Source organism: Spermophilus citellus, assembly GCF_964194105.1.
Source record: "Spermophilus citellus genome assembly, chromosome: 4".
In the NCBI taxonomy this organism is placed as follows: Eukaryota; Metazoa; Chordata; class Mammalia; order Rodentia; family Sciuridae; genus Spermophilus; species Spermophilus citellus.
This window is the reverse complement of record NC_138185.1, coordinates 128,394,181-128,421,773: the sequence shown is the minus strand read 5'-3', so window position 1 is coordinate 128,421,773 and position 27,593 is coordinate 128,394,181. Positions and strand designations below refer to the sequence as shown.

Here is a 27,593-nt window from a genome sequence, read left to right as displayed (position 1 = left end):
GAGAATTTATTTTAGTTCTTGAAATTAGTTATAAATGTTTATTGATAGCTTTTTAAAACAAAATATCAACTTTACTACATTGGGCAGAGGTCATTTACTCTTTGAAATTCTTTTCCAGAATCCACCTAATATTTTGAAATCTTTTCTATTTGCACTCATTTTGAAGTGTGAGGTAAGCAGACTATTGTTGGGTTTAGATAGTGTAGACAGAAAGTTTCAGGGTACTAGTTTGTTGGATTTCTTATCTCTGCAAAGTTGTACAAGCTTAACCCTGAATTTAAAAAAATATGAGCTAAACTATGGAGAATCATAATTTTAGAAATATCTAAACTTCAAGCCAAAAGTCACTAAATATTTACTTTCATCTTCAGAATGGGTCTTTTTGTGAAATTGAATAAATACAAAAGCAGAAACTAATGTATAACTAAGAACTGGAAAGTACATATTTGAAAACAATGTAATTGAATTCTTTTTTGGTGCCATTTTAACCAGTGACTGATATCAAACAAGTTATCAATGATCATTTAGATGACCATGCCAACTAAACCAATTTTTTTTCCATTTATCTACATTCCCAAATCTTTGGAATTTGTCTAGACATGTCCTAGAAAGGGTAAAATTAGAGCACAGGTTATTTTGAAAGAGTAACTCCTTATTGAATATCAAATATTCTCACAAACGGCTGCTAAATTTACAAGAAAAAGTCTAAACATATTTTAATATAAATTTCGTACTTCTATTATTTTTAAAATTTTCTAAATATACATTTAAATCTGGGTCATCCTTCCAAGTGATTCAATTTCTTAGAACTTACATGGCTCTACTTATTAACATGTGAAGTATACACTATATGAAGGCGATATGACATTTAGAAAAATTCAAACCGTTACTTTTACTTGATATCTCTTCCAAAGACTTTTACATCATAAATGCATAAATTTGACTTTAATAATTCAACTTTAGAAATGTACTTTTCCACTTTTCAAGGTTTTTAACTAAAAACCAGTTTAAAATAATAAAAGCTAATCCAATACAAAAAGAAATAATTCCTAAGAAAAAAATTTAGTGTAAGTTATTTGACAGTAAGCTTTTCATTCTTGAAAACAAAAAGATGGTATTGAAGATAATTTACTTTTACTACTTGTCATTTTCTATATTTATCTGTTGTTTCTGGGAGATAACTAAACAAATAATCATTTTATTTCTGATTCTATGTCAGTCATATTTGGGGATTTCTCAGTCCCTGGAAACAGAATCCTAATAAAACTCTGAAATGGTTTAATGTTTTTGCTGTATTAATACTATTTTGGGTGATTTTTTTTTTTACCTGTAGCTATGACTGTCACATAATGCTTGGTAAATTGATGCAGAAAGTGATGCTGCTAGTGAATGAAGTGTGTGCACCTAAAACCAAAACAGCCACAATTACATTTTATACTAACATTTCTACATAACAGCAATATCTTAAAAATTAGAAAATACTCAGGAAACTAGCAATATCATAAGGAAGACTAGATCCTATATGATACTACTAACTTTGCTTTTAAACTTCTAAGTCTCACCCATCTTTATATGCATGCCCATAACAAAGCTAACTACTTCAGGCACATCTTTATCAAATATTTACTTACTGTGAACCTGCCATCTACCAGGCCCTAAGCAAAGCATCAACATTGATGTTACTGGGACTTGTCCTAGGCTACCAACAATTAACTTAAATTGTTAATTTAAGTTAAAATTTTCTTTAAAAAGGAAAAACAAGTACAGAATTTTAAGAACTCTTCTTTAAGCTTGTCTGATAAATTTCTCTTGACAAAAATACTCAATAATAATAAAATGCTTATTAAGTGTATCAATCACTGTGAAATAGCTGATTTTGTAGAAAGTAAATAATTCATTTAATATTCATATAAAGTTTAAAAATTCTCTATTTGATATAAAACCACATTTGATATCCCACATTGAATAAACATTTTCAGACTCATAAAATCTTAAAATTTGAAGGGACTTTAGAAATTATTTCAGACTTTTTGAAATCCTTACCCAAATATCTATGAACTGGAAATGTTTACTTGGTACTTGTATAAATTTTATCACTTTTATACATGTCTAGCTTCACCTAGCAAACAATTAATTCACACTACCAATGAGAAGTCTCTAGAAGGTTGATGTGATCAGTAAAATCAGATCCTTTAGAATAATGTACTAGCAGAGATCAAACATGTTGTCAAATAAAAGAAATAAAATAAAAATTATAGGTATTTGAAATGCACATCCACCACAGGAACTGAAGAGCAGAACACAAATACACTTAAGTTGATACAGTGGAAGTTTAACTCTTCAGATCCTGCCAAGCTCCCTTGTAGTTCTTGCAATGTAACAATTTTCAATTTTCTCAGCACAGGGCATAGGTTTAATTTGGAGTGGTAACTCTGTCAAAACTCTGATTGTCCCTAAGTATTACATAGCCTTCAATAAACACAATCATCAAGGAAACACTAACAGGATACTACCTCTGGAACCATTTTTGATTAATCATGGTTCTCTCCCAGGTATTCCTCAACTTACATTTTTACTGCATTTTGTGGCATGTAAACAGGAGTCATAAATATTTCTAATTTTAATGACATTTAAGGGAATGCATAATCTAAAGGGATATGAAGTGGCAAGAACACTGCCTTGAAAATTAATTTTATTACCAAAAAAGCATACCTGTCTTAAAGGAAGACAATAACTTTTACAAAAATAAGAAAAATGCTTACTTTTAAATTACATTCATTGGATAGTCCGGAATTGATTGGAAATGAAAAGGTAGCACGTAAGAACACTTGAGAATATTTTCTGTCAGTTCAAGTTTGAGGACCTACAAATATAACATATTTACCTTCTCAGTATATACAACATCAAATAAACAAACTTTACATTACCTTCACATCTTCAATATTGGGATGAGGCGGTGTTTTCATCTGAACAATAGTATAAAGTATATCATGGATGTGATTATTTAAGTACAATACAGGATTAGCTATAACTGTTTTTGTTGAAGCAATACTTGCTGAAAGCAGAGGTAGGGTGGTAGGCAATGGTAATGGAGACTGGAGCTGTTTTACTGTAGTTTCCTGGAAGTGAGAGTAAATTTTTGTTTTCAAAGTAGTTAAAATGAAGGAGAAAAAAAAAATAACAGTTATCTGACAAAATACACTTGAGTAAAAGTAGTATGTTCATTTACTTATTCACTCAATCTACAAAAATTTATTCAGCACCCAGTATTTATAAGGTACTATGCCAGATGAAGAAAATACAAAGATGAGAATTTTGCTCTCAAGTTTTTAAGCATACCAAAACTTTCACTTAAATAAAAAACCATATAGACTACAAATATCTGCCTCTTATGAACAGAGCAGTTAAATATATTTGGATTAATGCAAAAACAGTTTTATAGCCCTAGCTGGAAGGGCCACTGAAATTATGAAAGCAAAAGTATGTCCATACCTGCTGTGATTCTTGCAGCAAAAATTTGAGTTCCATTCTTACTGAGGCTAGACCACCACCTTGGGCCCCATGAAGGCTACAGTAACTAAGAAACACTCTTAGGAGATCTTGGTTTTTCTGCAACCACAACTTTCGTCTTTCTGCATGCTCTCGTTTAGCCTGCAATCTTCGTCTTTCTATTTGGTGTCGCTCATATGAACCAATATCTGGTTTGTCCACCATTTCTTCCCGATCCAGAAGATCACTCTCTACTTTGGAATATGTTTTACTGGAATATTCTTTAATAACTGATTCATGATTGCATATCTCATGCAAGGCAGCAATTTCCTTTTCAAGCCAGTTATAGAGTTGAAATCTGAGCTTCCCTCCATCTACTTCATAACCTGTCGCCAAAGTTCTTAGTTCAGTCATAAGGATCTTTAAACAAGCTCTGAATTTTAGTTGTTCAGCAATCACATCAACTTCAGTATCACCTTCACGATGATCTTCTTCCTGAGGAGTCAATAACATATTAGGCTCTGAGGACTTCTGATCTTCTTGTTCATCTCTTCCTCTGGCATCTGTACTTTTCATTACTAAACCAATGGCATCTTCATCCTCTTCTAAGGCACTATCATGATCTTCTCCCCAATCAAGAGTAAGAGGTTCCTCATCAACTTTAACAATTGGCTGACTCCAGTCAAACTGTGCTGAAGTTATGTTTGACCAGTCAGTGCCAGAATTCCCATTGCCATCACTCATAGTTTTTGATTCTGCAGACACATCACCCATCTTTTTAGAAACAAAATCAGGTGGATCTTTTTTAGCAGGTAAGGCAGACATTTTGGTTACTTTTGGAATTTTGGAAAGTACCTCCAGGGCTAGAACAGGACATCCAACCTTAAAATGAGCATTTGCAGTAGTAAAAAATAATTTTCTCTCTATGAGGTTAATTTTGTCAGCAAAATTTTTCTCAGTTTTGAGACCTAAGGTTGCCAAAGTTCCTTCAGGGGAGGCAAGGTTTCTTCGAAGAAGCAAAGGATGTGTTCGAAGGTAGTTATAAAAACTAAATACCACTGGGTTACAAGATTTGATGATAACTACAGAAACCAAATAGATACATCAAAAGTTAGTATTAATTTGTACTTACACTGCAAAAGAATAAAATACGTCAGCATTTCTTCATAATAAAGGACACATAAATATTGACCTTAGGTAGGTTAAACTCTGTTACATTCATGTAATCATTAAAACCATAAAACTGAAATAAAAAAAATTCCCTGTATACTATGGAGTGATATCCAGGATATATTAAGTAAAAGGAGATGCAGAAGGAAGACTTATATGTATAAAATTTTAATTGGTTCCCTGAAAAGGGAGAAGGGCACAAGAAAATAAGCGATATTTCTCTGAAAATACTTTGGGGTTTTATAATTTCAAAACCATGTCAACATTTTATTCAAAATTAAAAGAAAATAAAATTTTAAAAAGTAAATTACAAAAAGCAAATTTATTTATTGTGGTACTAGAACCTGAAACCAGAGACACTATACCACTGAACTATATCTCTACCCCTTTTTTATATTTTGAGAAAGAGTCTCAATAAGTTGCTGAGACTGGCTTCAAACTTGCAATCCTCCTGCCTCAACCTTCTAAGTCAGTGTGATTATAGGCAAGTTTCCCATAAAATTAAGTGAATCTGTATGTTAAGTTGGTAGTGTAACCACATACAGACGTGAACTAGAAAAGTGACTTTAAAATAATAAATTTGACTGTATGTCCTTAGTAGGATATACTATAAAAATAAATGGCATACTGTTTGGGTATATGGATAGAGTATTTATTTAGCTATTCTGTTACCATGTGCCCATGTTTAATTTTACTGCAAACAAAGCTGACAAATACTCTCCAGGTGCTTAAAAGATCTAAATTATTTAGGATATCCAAAAGTGTAAAAAGTAAAGATTTTCCAATCCCGTGCATCAAACCAATATGTGTAAACATACAAATTTTCCATGTTAAAAAACATAGCTATATGATTACTTAGGAAGAGCTAAGCAATGTAATAAACATTCTGTATGCTTTATTTTTTTATTCTTTTTTCTTTTTAATGGTGGTACTAGGGACCGAACCCGGGGTTGCTCGAACACTGAGCTACATTCCTAGCCCTTTTTATTTTTTATTAATAGACAGGGTATCACTAAGTTGCCCAGACTTGCCTCAAACTTGTGACTCTCTTGCCTTAACATTCAGTTTTTATAATGTGCTTTTTAAAAACATACTTTTTTAATGTATATGAAACCAGAACAGTATAATAATTCTACTTATATTCCTCAAAATATAATTGTGAGATTAAAAATGTGTGGTCTCTTTAGTATTACTTAAATTATAAGATGCTAGATTTTATAATAAATATTAATAGTTTAATCTAAACTGACAAAAAAAATCAATAATTTCTTAGAGTTGAAAAGTAAATCTGGTAATGATATTTTTAAAAATCTGAATGAAGTTCTGAAGCGTTTTCCTTTAGGAAAAAAGAAAAAAGAAAGAAATGTATAAAAGTCTTACCTTGATGCTCATCTTCTTCTTTTGGTGTTTGTTCCAGTAATGTATCCAAGGCATGGGTGTAATCTTTCATCACCCAGTAGGCAAGACTACGCAGGAAAGGATCAGGATGCAATCTTTTGCAATTGAATCCTGACCCATCCTTTTGGCAACCCAAAATCTTTTGATTCAAGATGGATATGTAAGTGGATGAAGTCTCAAATTCAGATTCGTATAAGCGGGCAATAACCATAGCTAGCTGGATATCTTCCATTTTTTCAAGACATACCTGAAAATTTAAATTTTAAGAAATATTTATTTTATTTAGTGATAATTATTTAGTGATATGGACTATCTCACTAATACCCTAAAATCATCTGCTATCATGGTAGAAGGAGGCAGTCCAGAGGTTGAGACAATGAAAGGCAGTTAAATGATTATTTCACAGCAGACTAAGGAAAAATAAGAATAATAAAAGGAACTAGAACTTAGAAATTGCCTAGGGTTTGGTCCCATAACACAGCACCAATAAACAAATAAATAAATAAATAAAATCTAATTCACTTGAGTTAAATTTCCCATTTCAAAATCATAGCATTTATAATTTTAAAAAATCATGCCTGAGATAATCACAAAGAATGACTAATTTTAAATTTATAGCAATTTTACTTTGTTAGATAGTTCCTACTTCTTCTATCATGTAATATTTCCTATTCTATTTTTCAATCACCTGTTTTAATTGCTCAGAATGATAATCAGTAACTATAAGGAAGAAATTATAAGTAACAGGAAAATTAACATTGCTCTCATAATCACTTGCCAGCATTATATATTTAAAATGAGAAAATTTACAGAGAATTTTCTCACATTTATTTTTCCAATATCTAAGACAATTATATCACAGAACAGTACAAATCACTATTTTAGTTTCTTATCTATGAATTTCATTTAGGAAAAAAAATTGAAATTTCTGCTTTTCTGCACAAGATAAGGAGATTGTGACCTATGTACTTTAATTGTTCATAATCATAAGATGACCACAAAAAATGCATTCATAAACCATTTTTGCCATTTTATATATTATCTTGAAATATAACATGCCTATATAAAACTGTTTCTCCTCTGAACTTATTTATAATTTCACTTATCACAGTGCTACTATTTTAAGTTCAACAATTTCTATAGTTATATTCTGTTCTTACAAAAACACCACCAAAAAATTGCAATCTCCTCAAAGACCTTTTCAGGTTTTCAATCTTTTACAAGTATTTCAAAGCATTTTTTCTTATTTATACCTCTATGGCATCTTTCAGTGAACCCGCTAACAAGAAAAAAGCAGCAGATTGTTCAAAACGTTGTTTTCCAAGTAAAGAAAAAGCATTTTTCAAAGCAGCTTTACGCCATCTATCTTCATTAAAGTTGTGACTGAAAAATGATGTCATTTTTTCATCATGTTGTGACCTGGGAATCAGAGCACAAATATCAGTGTTTAAACCAATTTAAAATATCTTAATTCTTTATAGAATTAAAAATAGAAATCCTTTGCAATGCAAAAATAGAAAATAAAAAATGGAAACATCCATCTAAAAAATAACTTTAGTTATAAGTATGTAACTGTATATATTTTTATAGGTTTTCAAGCATTTCTTCTCTTCTAATAAGGAAAGCTAATAGTACCTTATGTACACAATCAGGACACAAGAGTATTTTTTACTTTCCAATGAGCTTGTATCAACTTTATTTAGAACAACATCCCACCCTTTAGGTTAAATTGAAAAGATATGTTGACCATTTGTTGAAGATAAAGGAACAAAGGCATAAAGAAGTAAGTTGATTTGACCAAGATAATGTATCTATCTTCAAAAGCACTAAGTTTCTGATATGAAGCACACTCTTCATTCCACTAAATCATATTAAGTATTGAGGCAACTTACCTAAACAGACCCCACACTACTGCTTTTTTCTTCATTGCAAGATAGAATAATGCAGCATCTAAGGCATCATTATTCCTTTGAAAAGCAGCTTTGGCAACCTAAATAGTAAATAAAATATTATTTTAACTATCTGACAAAACAATTACAACCAAGTAGTCAATAATCAATGCTTTCCTGCTACTTCAATGGATGACAGAACAATAAAAACGGAAAACTTGGCTCTATTTCACAATCTCAAAAGACTTATGACACATGCTCCTAAAGACAGTTTGCATACCAGTGATTAGAATATAAATAAGAATAACATCTAGCATTAATTGACTACTTACTATATAACTGGCACCAGTACAATCAAGCACTTTTCACTGATCTTACTGAATCACTACAACCCACGAGGTACAATTACCATACTCATTTTACTGGTGAGGTGATTATTAAGACACCAAGAAGTTGTGAATGGTCTATAGTCACACAGTAAGGAGTAGAAAGGTATCAGAACCCAGGTAGTAATAAAACTAACATAGGGGGCTGGGGTTGTGGCTCAGTGGTAGAGCATTTGCCTTGCACATGTGAGGCACTGGGTTCAATCCTCAGCACCACATAAAATTAATAAACAAAATATTGTGTTCATGTTTAATTAAAAAATATTTTTAAAAACTAACAAAGGAAACAATAAAAACAGACTATTTATTTAATAGATGTGACCAATTCTTAAAAATTCAACATACTTCATTTCTTAATGTTTTGTAAAACTTAAAAAATATTGATGTCTATGGTAAATATGATTTCACTATTTAAGGTTCTCTCAACTAGTATAGTATATTTATTTTTGGGCTAGACATTGAGCCTAGAGCCTCACATATGGCATTTTGCCAATAAGCTAAACATACAGCCCCTGGCTTACAAATTTTAGTTTTTAATAATTACATTTTTTAAAAAGTTTCAGTGAGTATATAATTCTCCATGTACTATAATTTGTAATACCCTTTGACTCATATGACCAAAGTTGCTGAATTTATATAGCATTAATCAATTCTGTCAGTTTAAAACTTAAGACAATATCATTATTACATGTAATTGTATTGTTTTGAACACAATAGCATACAGACTATATTGTAGTCCTCAAAGATGCTGAGATAAGCCTCTTAATTTTAGTGATTTTTGCAGAGGCTAACAAAAATCAGTGAATATTTTATTAGAATTCATCGACCAATGGTAAAGCAAGAAGCTACTGAATTGTGGAAGAAATTGGAAAAAACATCTAAAATTGCAACACAAAATGTTTTACTGTCAATATTCTTTAATTTCCTTTCCCTTTAGTATTTTTCTCTTCTCTCGTCATTTAACTTAGTGCTTCCATATGTTCTGTCATCTTTTAAGAAATTATTGCTGATATTCAGCTAAAGATTTATAAAAAATATTTCAGGACAAAAATTTTACATAGTCCTTTTATTTATTTTCAATAAATAAGTTACTTGTATAATAAATAAATTATACCTATCAGAAAATACTCAATTATAATGGCAAAACCACAGTGCTTACAAAGTAAAGAGATCTCTATAAAATACATCTGAAACATTTCAGGTAAAATGATGTTTTCTTTTTCCACTGCTTTGGGCTATAAAATACTTAATATAGATACTGAATTATTTACATGCTAAAATAATCAGCTTTTCCTTTACAGCAGAAACTATTTCTTGATGTGGGAGCAAATTCCTATTGTGGCTATTTTCAGAACTGGAATACTGATATTTTTGTTGGCTGCCTTATACATAGTAGGAAAATGATTCTTTAATACTCATATTCTAAACTGTGATGTGATAACCATGTATACCAGAATCATAAGATGTAATCAATATGAAGAGGCCACAGCCCTACCACCAACCTACCAAATTAAAATATTTCAGAGTGGGATGTTTTAAATAAGTTTCTCACATTAGAATTCCTATTATAGAGGAATAAAATAATGAAGAGTTCTACATTCTTGGGGGAAAAAAATTCATACTTCACAAATATAGTACCAATGATTGAACTCTAGGGAATTTCAATGGACTCCTAAAGTAAAATATGAATGATAATTTTACTTTCTCAACTCTGCTTAAATAGAAAAGGAACATACTAAAACTAACACTTAACTGGGAATTTGGGCAGGTTACCCAAACTCTGATTCTTAATTCCATCAGTTATAAAATGGACATGATAACATGGGGCTAAAGAAAAGATTTTATGAAATGATTAATGAAAAGAAACCAGCACCAAGCCTGGTACATAACAGGTGCTTAGTTAAGATTAATGTAACACTGAAAGAACTTTCAGTTTCCATTAACAAAAAAAATTGAAACTTCTTTTTTTCTAGAAGGAATCTACCCATCAATTGATTTTAAGAAAAAAACTGTCTTAATAATCATGTTTCACTGGCTGGCACAGATATGTTCTTCAAGTGAAATAAATAAAAATTGGTTTTTGAATGGTATTTTAAGTGTGTAAAGCAAGTTTACTACTTACTGAACTAGACTTTTTTTAATGCAATGGAAATAAAAGACAAAAACTTAAGTATACTTCCTAAATTTAAATTTTTATATTTTCTTAAAATAGGATATACCTTTTAGGGCTGGGGTTGTGGCTCAGTGGTAGAGCACTTGCCTACCATGTGCAAGTCACTGGGTTCGATTCTAAGCACCACATATAAATAAATGAATAAAATAAAGGTCCATCAATAACTAAAAAAAAAATTAAAAAATAAGATATATCTCAACTAATAATAGAAAATATTCCCATTTCATACATACATAGACAAAGGTCAAGTTTTTAAAATCTCCAAAAAATGTTATTTAAAAAATTCTCAGGCTGGGATTGTAGCTCAGCAGTAGGTAAAGCGCTTGCCTAGCATGAGCAAGGACCTGGGTTCAACTCTCAGCACCACATAAAAATAAATAAATAAAATAAAGGTATTGTGTCCAACTACCACTAATATATATATATATATTATATATATATATATATAATATATATATTATATATATATAATATATATATAAATTATATATATATATATATATATATAAAATTATATATAAAATTCTTAAGATATCCAGATGTACAAATTCATTCTTCATGACAATTTTTCAGCAAGATACTGATACTGTGTTTTTCCCTTTAAGACTTTTTAAACTTCAAAATCCAATGAAGCAAAGTTACCTTTTCAATGCATCTTCGAAGTGTGTTAATATTCCTCACCCACCATCCTATTCCCATTGCTCTTAACTCAGACCACTGAGGGTCTCCTCTTTGAATTGCTGGAATCATATTAATCAGTTCTTCCTCAGCCTCAGAATGAAAAGCCCAGGCAAAATGGCATGTAGAAACACCTAAATTGGAAATTTAAAATAATAACCTTCAGAACTATATAAAAAAAGAACAAAAACAATTTTTCCATAGTTATATATAAATGAAAGAATGAAAGGAAGTGTGTCATCTTTCAGGATTTTATACTGTTAAGTTTGTGAATATAAGATGAGAAACAGAAAACAGAAAACCCAAATCTCTTAACTTTTTTCCTGAACGTAAGTGGGTTTCTTTCCCCCCATACAAAAATACAGGCACTAAAATGTTATCATTGGAATGAAATGTATTTGAAGACTAAGCTATTCATACATATATCAAACTTATTATCAACAGTGAAAGTTTTGGTTCACTTGAAATTCAAGTGAAAGCATTTGGCCCAGGTGCCTGGCTGTTGTCTCACACTGCCACTGCCACTTCTTGTAAAATTAATGCACCAAGTCTTAATATCCCTCAACACTGAATTTTGAAAACTACTTCATTATTCCCTCTGGCCAAGAAGCTAAGCCTAATTTTAAAGCAAGCTCTAAACGTCACAAGAGTTCCAGTGAACATCTGGGATAAATCTGGGATAAAGATGCCTTTCACGCCTTGATTAAAGCTGCCTAATACTGAAGCTATGGCAAAATTTTTCACACCCTCTGACTCAGGAATTCAACTGCTAGTAAACGAACAGAAAAATAAACATAAATATGCATAAATACTTACATGCAAGGTTATAAAGTCATTCATTATAATGATAATTCAAATTTTAGAACCAACATAATCTAAATGTTTCAAAAATTTAAAAAGTTGGATAGATGAAATATAATTTAGACAGATGACAGAATATTAAGTAGATATTTAAAATCATGTTTTCAAAGGACATTTATAGGTAAAGGGTAAGCACCATGGGTAACAGTAACAGTTCATCAAGCCTGGTATTTCAGGGCCCACAATACTAATGCATACTCTATGGCGCTTTAGGTTTCAAAAGAAATATAGTCTAATAAAAATGAGCCCTGAACAAGGAGTCTAAGTATATGTCTACTAATAAAGAGTCCTACATCCTATGTAGGTCACTCTAAATTCTATATTTTTTAATCTGTAAGTAAGAAGGTGATATGAATTCTTATGTCTCAAATCAGGGTGGGTGTATGGTAGCATGCCAGATATATGAAAATCCACTGGATCAATATGGTAGATCTTCCTGAAACATCACTTTTACTTGCTGGCAACTTGGAACATGATGCTTATATTAAGATAAAAACAATAACAATATAAAAAGCAAAATCTATACAATTTTAAAAGAACAGACACCAGACAAATTCAGAGCCACTCTATAGGGAGCCACTTTGGGTTATTATAACCCTGGAAAACTACATTTACTAAGTTACTACAATCTTAGTGAGTAAAGTCTCAAAAACTGAGTTACTTGCACAAAAGTCATAGGATAAAGCTGAAGGATACATAAGAAAATGTTAAGTACGTACTTAAGTGACAGATCCTAAGACCAGCGATAGGTGAACAAATAATGATCCACTGGCTGATCATATACAAATATGAACACACTCACCACTTCAATACTAAATAAAAGTGTACAAAGGGTCAAACAATAAGTAGAATACCTTGATGAAGTAGCTGTACTCGGTATAAAGGAGGCAGTGATGTTAAAAGGCATGTGTGCAAGCGCATAGCTAACAAGTATCTCAAACCACATTCATCTAAGGTGTCTCTTCCTGTAATTTAAGTAGAATATATGTTTAAGAAAAAAGGAATTCAAAGGTCACAAATTGATTTTTTTTTAAAGCTACAAAATAAGCATTAAGTTCTGTATTAATAATTTACATAAAATACATAAGATACTTTCATTGTGCTCCTTTATGAACACTTTAATAATTTTATAAAGAACATATTTCTATAAAAAACATGTGAATACTAAAACTTCTAAATGAAAAATGATTCAGGAATATAATAAAATATAACTGTAATGAGTTAGGTATAATTCATAAAAATACTTCCTACATGAAGTCAGGTGAGATTTAAGGAGTTACATAACTATAGTGAAATTATTTGGTACATAATTAAACAGGTAATATTTCCTGGGCTGTTTTGTTTGACCGAAATATGATACTTCTGAAGATTGAAATTTGATTCTCCAGACTACTTAGTATTACAAAATTAAGATGAATTGATTCCACAAATTTACATATATAAATTTGATTCCACTTAGTCAAAAGTTGAAAAAGGTACACAAGTATGTCAAATTTAATCAAAACTATGGCTACTTCTGAATAACAGCAATGCAAAGGTATTGATAGCACCAAGACTAGTAACTAACTCATAGGAAGTATTCAAAGAGTAAAGAATAAATAATATTCTCAGAAGAAAACAAAATTTTTTAAATTACTAAAGTTCAAGTTCCATCTCTGCTTCCCATTACCTATACTCATTCATCCATTTATTCATTCAACAAATTTAGCATCTACTACATGTGAGACACAGTTTAGGTACTGGGGATTTAATAGTGAAAAAGGCAGAGTTAATACTCTCATGGAGTTTACATTTTAGTAGGATAAGACAATAAACAAACAAATAATATGTGGAAATTAATGTTATGAAGAGAAATAAAGCAGGATTGAGATATAAGGACTGCTGAAATAAAAAGGCTCTATTTTATTTAGTGTGGCCAGGAAGAATTTTCCAAAAAAACAAAATTTCAGCAGAACTCTGAGGATATAACAGAATGAACCATGCACACACGTGGAAGAGCAGTTTGCACAGTTATGCAAAGGAAACAGTAAGTGCAAAGACTCCAAGAAAGCAATATGCTTATGTGTTTGTGGGACAGCAAGAAGGGGAAACATAGAAATGGAAATGACCCCAGATATGTGGGACCTTGCAGAAGTCTAAAATGATCTTGACTTTTATTCTAACATGACACATGGGAAGCCACTGGTATATATTAGGCAGAGGAGAGATTTAATGTATCTTGACTTCAAACGAATCACTGTCCTTTGTGAAGTACAGATTGAATTCACATAAATGAAGCAGTTAGGAGACTGTCAGTAACTAGGCAGGGCAATAGTGACTGCAGAGGTGATAAGAAATGATTGGATTCTGGATGTAAAAGAAATGACACCATTTGCCAATAGACTGGGTATACAGTATGAGAGAAAGCAGAGTTACTAACACCTGTGTCTTCTCACCTCAATAAATGGAAGAATCCAATTACTCAGAATCCTTATACTGAGATGTGCAATTCATTTAATCTCTGATTTTCAATTTCTTTTTTTTATTGGTTGTTCAAAACATTATATAGTTCTTGATATATCATATTTCACACTTTGATTCAAGTGGGTTATGAACTCCCATTTTTACCCCGTATACAGATTGCAGAGTCACATCAGTTACACTTCCACTGATTTTCAATTTCTTGCCTGTGAAATGGAGACATTCATTCCTGCCTTATCTACCTCACAGATGTCTACTGTGACCAGGATAAGCTATTGCTTATATTCCTAGCCAATGATACAGTTTGTGTCAGAAAATTTAAACTATTTTCCATGGATTATGGCATGCCTTCTTAATACCCCAGAGTGAAAACTAATACATATTAACAAAGGTTTACTCTGGGAAGAACCTCACTCATAACCTCAGAATTTAAAAGGTGTTTTTTGCACATAACCTCACAATTTAAAAGGTGTTTTTTTTTCCTTCTAACACAATGAAAAAAATAGGTCATAGAAAAAATCCTTTAAGGTCTCCTGTTATTTTAATCTCCTAAAGGGAAATACTGGGCACACATGCAAGGGTGTAAATCTATATAAAGAGAGATTTTCTAACTGGCTTTGAGAAGAAGTGATTTTTCACTAGAAATCTCATGAAGTAGTTAAAAACAGAGTACCAGCTTGGAAGCAACACCCTTTACCTATGAACTCCATTTCTCCCACTTAATGTCTATGTGATCTTAGATGAGTCAAATTCCTAGGGATCAGTATCTTTATCTATAAAATTAAATACAATTGTAGCCACCTACCTACTATAAGATTATTATGGTAATTAAATGGGATAAAACACACAAAGTGTCTGGCACATAGTAATTCCTCATTCCTCTATAATACTGAATGAATGAATAAATGAATGAATGAATAAATGAATGAAAGATCAATAATTTTTTGTTTCCTTTGCTAATGTCACCATTTCAGTCAACATAATTACCTTCAACTAGCTGTATAGAAGAGAATAAAATCCAGTTTCAAAAGACAACTGCAAATTTTCTAGTTACAGAATAATCACACAAAATAATATTAAATGTCTAAAAACTTCTTTCTTAAGTCAACATTTGTAGAAAATTACATAACTATAAAAGTTTTTTGTGTTTAGTAATGGGAAGATAAATTGAGTCAACGAGATCCCAGAAGACTCATGATTTGATGGTAAAATTAACAATTGGGCCATTTTTATCACCACGCAATGGGAGAAAAAAAAACCCACAAGAGGAATTAATCTTAAAAAAAAAAAAAGCAAAAGATTCTATACTCAAAATTACACAAAGTTTTCGGTGTAAGAACATGTGTGAAAATGCCTATATATCACAAATTCAGTTGCATACATGTCGGTGATAGCCTGATTCAGCTGTCTTTTATCTTTCAACTAAGCATATTATATAGTAGTAATTGTCTATTAGGGAGACCTTTTCCCTACAAGGTTTGAAAGAAAGACCATAATTCGATATGTGAATCATTATACAGATAATGCAACTTTATAACTTTATAAAATTTTCTTAAGACTATTTACCTGAGTAATTCTTATCTCTGTTTTCATCGAGTTCAGTACTGGAGGTAGCCACTGTATCAGCCAATGCTACAAGGAACATCTGCTCCAAACGGGTAAGGCCTGGTAGACTTGAGTGCATAAGATGACTTGAAAGTACCCTAGCATGCTCCTGGCCAAAGTAAGCTGGTCCATATTGAGAAAGATTTATAACTTTTGATTTGCTTTCTCTCTTTTCTGGCTCTAAATCAATATCATCTGTTGTTATATCCTGGATTTGGAACAGCTCGGAATATTGATCCTCTGATTGACTATCGGTATGATCTTCAAAGTTCTGTGGCATTTTTGTACTTTCTTCTGAAATTCTGTAGGATGTATCCTGATCTGCAGCAAGCAATGCATATAGTGGTAATGGAGGAATAGAATCTATCTCAGTATAATCTCGAGTACCGTCTTTCCCTATGGTGACTGTATCCTTTGCTGTACTGCCACTTACACTAATGGTTCGAGAAAGATGCCGCTTAGTTCCTTCTCCAGCATCAGGATCTCTAACTATTGCAACTTCACCTGCAATACATTTTACTAAATGAGAGAGAATGGCTTTAGCCCTTCGAACTTTACCTAAATCCATTAATTCTAATAGCTGAGTTGGATGATACTGTGGAAGAGTAGGGGAAAGTACATGTGCAGCCTCAAATAAGCCACCATCTTGAACTACAGTTGGTGAGCAAAAAACATCATCAGCAATAGTTGTTCCTTCAACAATACTTTTTCTTGACAACATGTTAGCTTTAAAGGCAGAATGATCTTGTACTGCTGTCTCTTCTGCAACAGGACTATCAGCTTCGGGGTCTCCAAATTTGACAGCATGCTTCCACTGGGCATATACATGCATTTCACAATCCATTCCCACCACCAATATCCCATCTCTTACCCAAGAAAGAGAAACAGGCAGTGAAGGTGTACCATCAACAGAAGACACCAAGTCTATAGATCTAAGAAGAACCCATCTTGACCTAACTCCTTGCTTGATACTACCACCTAGTGGTAAAGTAATGACAGCTACTCCATCCTTACTATTGGTTTGCTCAGTCACAATTCCTGAAAGCCTCCCATACATGAAGATATTAGCGCCAACCCCCACCGTGAGAATGTGGGAGCCATCTTCTTTTGACACCCAGTCCAAATGTACTAAATGCTTGATATTTGGAATAAGATATCTATCCTTGCTTAAAAGTGCATCTGATTTGCTGTACACAAACAGATTACTATCGACACTGACTCTTGAATCAAGTACACTCCCAACCTTAACCAAATCATCAAGATGAATTGTTTGTTCCAAAACCCATTCTGACCCACCTGTAGATTCACATTCAAATATACAAACATGCATGGAAAATTCTTTAGAAACAAAACCATTGTGCTGGACAGGTTGCTTATAAGCTACTGCAAGGCGACCTGTGTATGAACAACTAACAGCAACTGGTCTTCCCACAATGCTCACTGTACTGCTATTATCTTCTCCTTCATCATTCATTAGGGGCCATCTTCTCCAATGATAGGTTTCTTTCTCATTGTTTGTATTATTTGGTGGGTTTGTTTCCATACAACATTTCCAGAAGCGTACTTTATTATCAGAACAAGTTGTAACCACTAAATAAGGTGCAAGGCATACTGGATAAATTGAAGAGGAACTCAGATGACCTTAAAAACAAAAAGCAGACAGTCAACACTAGAACCACAAAATAAAATGCTAATAATAAAATTCTAAAATGTCATAAATTAAAAGCCACTATGGGCTTCTTCAGAGTAACTCTGCCATCCCCCACCTAACTAGTGTCCTACACTAAATGCCCATTCATTGGCCAAGATATCTATAGAAGTCTTGAACAATTGATAAAATAAAAATATGCAAAAATAATCACAAAATTTGTTTTTAGGTAATTAGGTTTAAATTAAGTAAACAAAATAAAACTCAAAATCAAAAAAAAAACAAGTCAACCCTTAATCAATAAATGTATTATTTGCCAGAATTTATGTATTTTTTCCACCAGAACATGCCTCACTGGACTTTTTCACTCTCTCTATTTTACCACTTTCATCATAGAAGCATAAGTGGTCATTGCAATTTGTCCATCAAATGTGCCAAACCTGCCCTCAAATAATCCAGACCCTAGATTTATGCCTACCATTAATTTTTTTTCAGACTAAACGTATCAGTGGAGATCTCTCCCTCTACTCTTCCCCTCCCCCGACCTTACCAGTGTTCACTTTAAACACTGAACCAGAAATCTCACTTATCCCAGACTGTCAAAAACTAACACTACCCACCTATAGTACAATATAAGGTGTAATTTTGAGGTCAGAAAGCCAGGGTTAAATTTCATTCCATTAATAACTCCAAAAGAGTGAAAAAGACATTTAAACATCTAAGCCTGTTCCATCTAAATAACAGGGAAGAGTTATTGTCTCCCTTGGAATATTATTATCAATAAGACATCTGAAAACATTGTATAAAGCCCCTGCAAAATATAGATTACTATAACAAGCTCCAATAAACTTATGAGAGTATATCCCAAACCTTGCAAATATTTTGAAAGATTAAAAAATTCATCTAGATCTATATCCACCACAAAAAAACATAATAAATTCTTCTCAAGGTTATCTGTCAGTTGTGAATGCAAACCTCTTTAAGGAATAAGAAAATTCCCATACTCAATACCAGTAATTGGAAGAGTGTTGAACCTCCAATTTGGGTTCCCTAAAAACACTATTTTAGAGCTCCTTAATTAGAATTCCGTAAGTGGCAGATCATTTTAAATATAGCTTCTAGTCCTGTCCTCCAAATGATCTCATCCATCTTGCTAAATTCAATATCATTTTAAGCCAAATGATAGCCTTTTATCCTACATTTTCCCCCCAAAGTATTCATCAGCCCTCATTCAAACACACTTAATAAAAGTGAGACATGACTATATGAAGTCTTAAAAATAAAACTTCAGCAATTCATACATGAATACATTTGTTCTTTGAAATTTTACTACCATAGCTTCTAAAGTATAGTCAGAATACTTCAAATTAAAATATTTACACATTTTCTGTCCAGTTGACATTTATCACAAAAACAATAATAATAATAATAATAATAATAATAATAATAATAATAAATATATTACCACTACTACTACTACTAGTAGTACTATTACTATTAACACCAGGGATGAACCCAGGGGCACTTAAGCTCTAAGCCACATCCACAGCCCTTTTTAATTTTTTTCAGTTTGAGACAGGGTCTTGCTAAGGTGCTTAGGGCCTAAGTTGCTGAAGCTGGCTTTGAACTCGGCAATCTTTCTGCTTCAGCCTGCCAAGCTGCTGGGATTACAGGCTTGCGCCATCACGCCTGGCCTCAAGAAATTATTTCTAATGAACACGTTTCTAAATAGATGTATCATTGTTATAAAACAAATCTTTATTTCAATGTCTACACAGCACATGCTTCAGAAGAGTTCATCTACTTTATTAGTCTAAGCTATAATTGCTCAGTCTTAAAAATACCTTACCTGCTGAAGGTGTTGCTCTTATCACTTCAACTGCTTCTGGGAGATCAAGAGGTTGACTATATACCAGTCTGGAACTCAGAATAAGTTTACTAGCAGTTTGAAGATTGGCAATTGATGAAGAATGTGGCATGGGGCTCATGCTAGGGGAAGTTTCTGGAGATGAGTCCACATTCTTCTGTCCAGGGACTGAAAGTAGATTTTCAGATGAAATAGTTTCTGAAGCTTTGGCTTTGAAAAGAAATTATAAATTTATGAAATGTATCACCATCACTAGACACATAAGCTATAATAATATTTTATTATTATTTAAGAACTATGTCTTCTTAGAAGTACTTCTTAGGAAACAAGGCCAATTTTCAGATTTTTTTCTTGGTCTCCTTAATAAATACATATATTTTGAAGCTACTTTATTCCTTAGCGTCACCAACTCCTTTGCAGGGAAACTTTCAGGTGAGAACCATAACACTGAAGAGCTAGAAATAAACCTTTAATTATGTAGCCCAGTGTTAGAAACCTTCAAAACTTGAGGCATTTGTTAACATACAAATTCTCAGGTCTAACCATAAAGATACTGATTCCATTGATTTGGGGTAGATCCCAATTACTTGTATTTCTAATAAGCAGACTAGCTTTTTCTTGCAAAAATGAATCATGGATCAAACTTTTAGAAATAACAGTATATTACCTCAGATAAATAAATTTAAACTTGAATAGCTCATATAATTAGGTAGTAGCAAAGACAACACTCTGGAATGCCATCCTCTTAACTATCAAGTGCTCAAACAAGATAATGATTTCAAGAACAAATACCAAAAAAAAAAAATTCCAGACATATTAAAATAATATTAGTTAACTGTCATTTTATAAGGTATGTTAACCTTAATCTTCTTCCAAAGAGTTTCCATATCAAGAGTGAAGGATAAATCTCTAAGCAGATTCAGTTATCCGTGTTTCCGTAATAGGTGAGAGATACTTCACATTATTTTTTAAATGTGTCTCTTTCCCCCTTAACAGACTGAATATATTAAGGGCAGGGATAATTTCTCATTGCTTTGTACATCTCAAGGAGTACCAGGACATTTCAAGAGATAATCTCCGTGTGCTTCTGTGAATGCTAAACATGTCAGTCTATCTTACAATGGCAGGTCAATCAATAAAAGTTATGAAAACGTTTTTCAAAAATGGAATCAGATTATAGGCATGCATCAGTCATCAAAATATAGGAGTCCCAGTCACTAACTAGATGTAATTCCTTAAGCAAGGCACATCACCATCTCTAACTATTTTCTCATCCACAATATAAAATTGAACTACATCATTTCTCTTCCTATAAACCAGGCAATTGTCTACTATATATCTCATGCTATAAAAGAAAATATGAGCAAGAAAAAAGCAAAGATTTCAGAGCTGGGAAGGCCTGATTTTGAAATGAAACTTGGTTATATAACTAAGTATATAATGAATGGAACTTGGTTAAGCCACTTACCCTTACTCCATTAGTAAATGGAGATAATATCTATTTCACATATGCAAAGAACCAATCTCAGTGCCTGGCATCCAGAAAGTACAACATATTTCCTTCCCCCAATTACATTTAAGCCAATCATTTCATTCAGTCATAGTATACACAACACACTGGTAATTTCAAGTTTTAGCGGTGAATGGAAGTACACATTATGTTCAACCTGCAGTGAATGTCAGAATCAAAGATAGGTGCTTCCTGTCAGAGTTGAAGAGAACATATTTGTTTGCTTCTACTATAATCTCAATGCCTATGAGCTCATACAAAACAGGGTAGGCAAGCAACTCTAACACTAATCCTGGCTTTAGGGCAACAAAAGTGGGATGCTCCCCTCACAGATTAGCAACAGAAGGTATCACGTGGTTTTTAAACCAAGTATCTGTAACTACCTCTGAAAATCTCTTCAAAGGCATCCCTGGCTCTGCACTCAATTCTACAAAATATCACATTCTCTGTGAGATAAAAATCTCTTCCTGACCAACTAGTTTTATATTCCTCAGTCTTGCATCTCTGTGAAACAACATATAGTGCCAAAAATTTACTCGAAAGACTTTGAAAGATTTTTAAAAATTTCTGATGCCTCAAAACTAGACCCAACTAGGCACATGTCAAAGTTCTATTGAATTATTTGGCTCTTCTAATGACAATTAATGGCCCAGTTAGTTATGTGATAATGTGCAATATAAAAGGAATAAAAAAATACATATCATTGGTTCACTATATTAACTGCTTAATATGTGAATACTGGTTAAATTACATAATTAACAGAAACAATACAATTTATTTACAAATTTTAAATATTTTTAGTTAACTAGTATAGAGCAGATTCAGTTTAAAAAAGAAATAAAAAATGTTTCAGGTAATATATATGTCAACTGACATGATTTGAACATTATACATTATATATAGGTATTGAAATGCCATACTGTGCTCCATAAACATGTCTAACTACTATGTGTCAATTAAAAATTAAAATATATTTTTAAATAAAAATGAATAATGATAAATAAATATTAGTATCTTTTTTAAAAGGGTAGATTCAGTTGATATGGCTATCCATGCAATTCTTTAATAATTATCTCTCAAAAAGTAAAATTTTTTTTTTTTTTAAACAAAGAATCTGGGCTGTGAGTGTAGCTCAGTGGTAGAGCATTTGCCCAGAATGTAAAAGGCCCTAAGTTCAATTCCCAGCACTGAAAAATAAGAATGAGAAAAGAAAAGGTCTATGATCAAGCCAGGCACAGTAGTACATGCCTATAATTCCAGCAACTCAGGAGGCCAAGGTGGGAGGATCACAAGTTCAAGTTCAACCCCAGCCTCAGCAACTTAGCAAGAACCTGTCTCAAAATAAAAAAGTTAAAAGGGCTAGGGATGTATGTTATTGGTATCGTGTCCCCTGGTTCAATCCCCAGTACCAAAAACCAAAAACAACAAAAGAGAAAAGGTCTATGATCAATTTCTTTGCCTCATACTACAGATTTCATAATTTATTAAGAGATTAAGCTGAATGTGTATAGCAGAAATATGGATGAAGTAATTTATTATTCACATTGAAGAATTTCCTAACATTCTCCAAAACCATTCTGCTTATAAGTTTCAGGTGCTCTATCATAGTTTATCAAATAGTAAAATAAAGATGCTAATGTTGTTATACACTCTATCAGATGGCAATGTGCACTATCAACAAAAAGTAGAATATTAATTCTGCAGACAACATCTTGAAAAAGAATTATAGTAGACATTCAATAAATATTAATTGAAAAAAATTATTTTCAATGTGTAATATGCTCATAATTGATTTGATTTTAGGATTTCCCTATTTTATAATAATCTTGAATTAAGAGTTTAGTAGATACATGTGTGTGTGTGTGTGTGTGTGTGTGTGTGTGTGTGTGTGTATTTTAGGGGGAAAGGGGAGCTAGGGATTGAATCCAGGGGCCTTTTACCACCTAGTTACAAAGTCCTCTTTTTTTTGCAGAGATAATCGCTTTATGGAATAAGGCTCTGTTAATGGTACAGCTTGATGTTTAACATTTGTTCATTTGAATTATAATTATTTTTACATGATTGCAAGGAGGCTACAGCTCATACCAAAAGTAGTTTTAAACTAAACTGTCTTCATTTTCACAAAGTCCTTTTTTATTCTTGAGACAAGGTTTTTCTAAGTTGCTGGGGATGGCCTCAAACTTGAGATCCTTCTACCTCAGTCTCTCAAATTGCTGGGATTATAGACATGCACCACCACACCAGCAAGCATATTCTATAAAGTGAATTGATTTCCCACCATCTCTGTATAAACTATAATATAATTACTTACCTAAACACGCCTGTACAGATTTAAGATGAAGGTGCCACATATGGAGAATAGAGTAATTATTGCTGTCCTTTTCAATTACTACTAGAAAAAACTTTTCTGAAAATGGTGGTGGACGATACCCTATTATTCAAAGGGAAACAATAATTAAATTAACGTGTTTCATAAGGTTAAAAAACATTTTTTAAAAGCTAAAAACATCACATGCATGGAAGTTGGAAAGAAAAAGGAATGCTATAGTTTGAATATGATCTGTCCTCTCCTGCAAACTCATGCTGAAATTTAATTTCCATTGTGAGATATTAAGAAAGTGGAAATATAATTTGAATATAGTGTTTAGAGGTGGGCTTTGGGAGACAGGATTAGATATGGTCATCAGAGTCGAGCCTCCATAATTGAATACTGTGACATTTTAAGAAGAGGGAGAAAAATCAAGACACATGCAAACACTCCTTATTTCTCCCCAAATGATACCCTGAGCTGCCTCAGAATTCTTCTAGCAAGGAGGCCATCATCAGATACAGCCTCTCAACCTTGGCCAGAACTGTGAGCCAAAATAAATGTCATTTTTTTTAAACATAATTTACCAGGTCTGTGGTATTGTATTATTGGGCAACAGAAAAAAAAAAGACTAATACAAGGAAAAATAATTTTTAGAATTTTTATACCATTTTTTTGCTATTGGGTTCCTATCAAAGACTAATGAGACTATGTCAAAAGTACACAAAAGCCAACACAAAGGGAAACCCAAGAAGGAACAATCTTTGATGTTCAAAGAATCAAAGAATAAAAATGAATACAATTTATTAAAATGTATTGATCATACTTTAAAAAAGAGTTCATCAAAATACCGAGAGAGAGAGACACATAAAGCAAGAAAGAAAAGGAAGGAACAGGAGAAGGACAGAAAAGAGAGGAGAGAAACCAAACACATAAGAGCACAAGCTAGCCTCAAACAAAGCCCCCTCAAATAAATGGGGCATTGATTCCTTTTTGGAAAATTTGCAATTAAAAGGAAAGAACGAAATAACATTTAACCTACCTTTCCTGTATGAAAATAGCATTTTTAAAATTAAAAGTAATTGGAGAAGGGGTAGCAGTGAAGGGCCACAGAAACTTTGTAGAAATTTCATGTATTTTTTTATGAAAAGACATGTAAGCGTAATTTCCCCACTAACAATTATATTCTTCATAAATGAAAATTAGATCTCCACAGGACAATAAAAACTTTCTTTTACATTGAAAACTCATTATGACAATTCATTGGCAATGAACTTGTTAGAGCTCAAATTGTGGTTTCTAACTAACATTCCTTATTAAAAGCAACAGTATAAAGGATAACTATATTCTTACAAAGGATATCTAAAAGATAAGCCTGAGATATCTTCTTTTTAAAAGAATGTAAGTTATCAGAATAATTAAGATGAGACAAAAGGAGTCAGAACAAACCTGAAGAGGTATACTAGTCTAGTATAGTAGGCAATGAGCATTTTAAAGAATAATGATTGCAAACTAATTGAAATGTGCTAAGTACATTAAAATCCATAAGTTATATGAATACTTCTCTGTATATTATCATTCAATAAGGGGCTTTTAAAAAATAGATTCATAATGATATTCAAAACACAAAGAAAGCCAAACAACAAGAAATTCATCATTACACTAGGGTTAATTAGAGCACAAACTCCTTATTCTAAAATTGTCAAAGGGAAGGAACTAAGCACATATGTTTTTTCTCCAAAATAATTCTGTTTTCCAGAGTAATTAAATAGCACTAGTTGATAAGGGAATGTTTTTCTTTACAGATGTTTGCCAACTAATAAGTAAACAAGAACTGATAAAAATAGAAAAATCATAATTTTTCAATCCCTAATGAAATGACTAATTTTAAGTAACTAATTTTTAAATATTCAATGGAAGAAACCAAGTTGGAGCAAGAAATATACAACATCACCTAGGAAATTGAACCTACATATAATCAAATCTCCAGAGTTAGCCTCCACTTTATAGGAAATACAGTAGACAAGAAAAAAATTCAAATGACATCGCAAGTAGTCAAAGAAGTTCCTAATAAAGAAAGTGCTCTAAAATGTTGGTGGCACAATAAAGGTGAATAGTGGGAGAATTATTTCAGATTAAAAAACTCTGGACAGACAATGAAACATAGTGTGGACCTGGTTTGGATCTGGATTCAAACAAAACAAATTAAAAACTCAAAAATGTGGTGCTGGGATAACTGGGTATCCACATGTAGAAGAATAAAATTACATCCTTATTTCCTACCCTGCACAAAAATCAACCCAAAATGAATTAAAGACCTCAGAATTAGACCAGAAACTATATAACTCCTAGAAGATAACACAGGGTCAACACTTTAGCTTTTAGGCACAGGTAACAACTTTACCAATAGGACCCCTAAAACTCAGGAAATCATCCTGAGAGTTTATCAAATTAAAAAGCTTCTGCACAACAAAGCAAACAATTAGGAACAGGAAGAGAGAGAGAACCCACAGCGTGGGAGAAAAATCTTTGATAACTATCTTCTGACAAAGAATTAATATCTAGAATATATAAAGAGCTCAAAAAACTTTATACCAAAAATTAAATAACTCAATTAATAAATGGGCAAATGAACTAAACAGACACTTCTCAAAATAAGAAATACAAATTGCCAACAAATACATGAAAAACGTTCAATATCATTAGCAATTAGGGAAATGCAAACCGAAACTACATGGCAATTTCATCTCACACCAGTCAGAATGGCAGTCATGAGGAATACAAATAAAAGAAATGCTGAAGAGGGTGTGGAGAAAAAGGAACACTTTCATACTGCTGGTGGGACTGTAAATTAGTATAACAGCTAAGGAAATAAGTATGGCAGCTCCTCAAAAAGACTAGGCATTGAAACCACCATATGATTCAGCTATACTACCTCTCAGCATTTACCCTGATGAATTAAAGTCATCTTACTACAGTGATACATGCATACCTATGTTTAGCAGCACAATTCACAATAGCCAAACTATGGAACCACCCTAAGTGTCCACCAATGGATGAATGGATAAAGAAAATGTAGTATATATACACAATGGAATTATATTCAGCCATAAAGAAAAAATAAAACTATGGCATTTGCAGGCAAATGGATGGAATTTGCAACTATCGTGTTACATGAAATAAGTCAGACTCAGAAGGTCAAGGGTCATATGTTTTCTCCCATATAAAAAAGCTAGAAAGGAAAAAGGAAAACAAACATGTGGGTGGATCTCATAAAAATCAAAGGTGGATCAGAAGAAGAAAGAGACCAAAGGTGGGAAGGAGGGGTGATACTGGCCAGATTATACTGTTATATTGTGTGCATATACGAATATGTAACAACAAATCCCATCAATATATGTACAATTATAATGCACCAATAAAAAATGTGGGAAAATAAAAGAAGAAAAAAGGACCACATAAACAAAAAAAAAAAAGCCAACATTTTTGAAACAATTCACTGAAGAAAATACAAGCTAGTTATTACATGATTCTAAGAATTTTTTATTAACTTGAAATGGCTAAACGTAAGCAAGTAATTTTTAGATATGCATATGGAAGTACACAGGAGTGAAATAACATGATGGCTGGATTTGCTCTGAAGTATATCAGGGGAAAAGGAAAAGAAAATATAATAGATAATGCAAGTATAATAAAATCTTAAAATCTTCAATTGTATAGCATATGGAGTTGCACTCAAAATACCTTTATCCATGTTTGGTATTTTTCTTAATTAAAAGAGTAATTAATTTTTAATTTAAATTTAGAAAGTACAAATAAGAAGTGGGCAGGGAAGACAATAGATGTACATATTAAAACCTTTAAGAAAACAGATTAAATTTAGAAGAAAACCACAGGAAAACTTAACACAAAACTAAAGGAAAACCAAGAAAGCAGTGAGAAAATCTTTTGGCCTGATTTGGAAAAGGCAGAAGAAATAAAAAAGAAGTTTTTAAAATTCTAAATTTAAGCCTGTTGATTCAAAATATTATAAAGAAAAATACTAACTTTATTTAAGCATTGTTTTCTAGTAGATTGGCATGTATTTACTTTTGGAAATAGCATGATGAATGGTAGTTAGACTTGTTGGAAAAGATATTTAAAAATTGAAC

General features: G+C 32.2%; 1 protein-coding gene across 4 annotated transcripts in view; it reads right to left on the bottom strand.

Annotated features, from left to right (window-relative positions):
* DMXL2 (Dmx like 2) overlaps positions 1 to 27,593 on the bottom strand; it is a 156,268-nt gene that overhangs the window by 32,200 nt on the left and 96,475 nt on the right. For all 4 annotated transcript variants that reach the window (XM_081289056.1, XM_081289053.1, XM_081289055.1 and 1 more), the window contains exons 16-26: positions 23,446 to 23,565; positions 19,607 to 19,834; positions 16,071 to 17,750; positions 12,899 to 13,009; positions 11,148 to 11,317; positions 7,950 to 8,047; positions 7,311 to 7,476; positions 6,040 to 6,304; positions 3,493 to 4,571; positions 2,928 to 3,119; positions 1,328 to 1,404 (exon numbers count right to left, since the gene is read on the bottom strand). In XM_081289056.1, the coding sequence (XP_081145182.1) occupies positions 1,328 to 1,404; positions 2,928 to 3,119; positions 3,493 to 4,571; positions 6,040 to 6,304; positions 7,311 to 7,476; positions 7,950 to 8,047; positions 11,148 to 11,317; positions 12,899 to 13,009; positions 16,071 to 17,750; positions 19,607 to 19,834; positions 23,446 to 23,565 (4,186 nt within the window). The remainder of the gene's footprint in view (positions 1 to 1,327; positions 1,405 to 2,927; positions 3,120 to 3,492; positions 4,572 to 6,039; positions 6,305 to 7,310; positions 7,477 to 7,949; positions 8,048 to 11,147; positions 11,318 to 12,898; positions 13,010 to 16,070; positions 17,751 to 19,606; positions 19,835 to 23,445; positions 23,566 to 27,593) is intronic.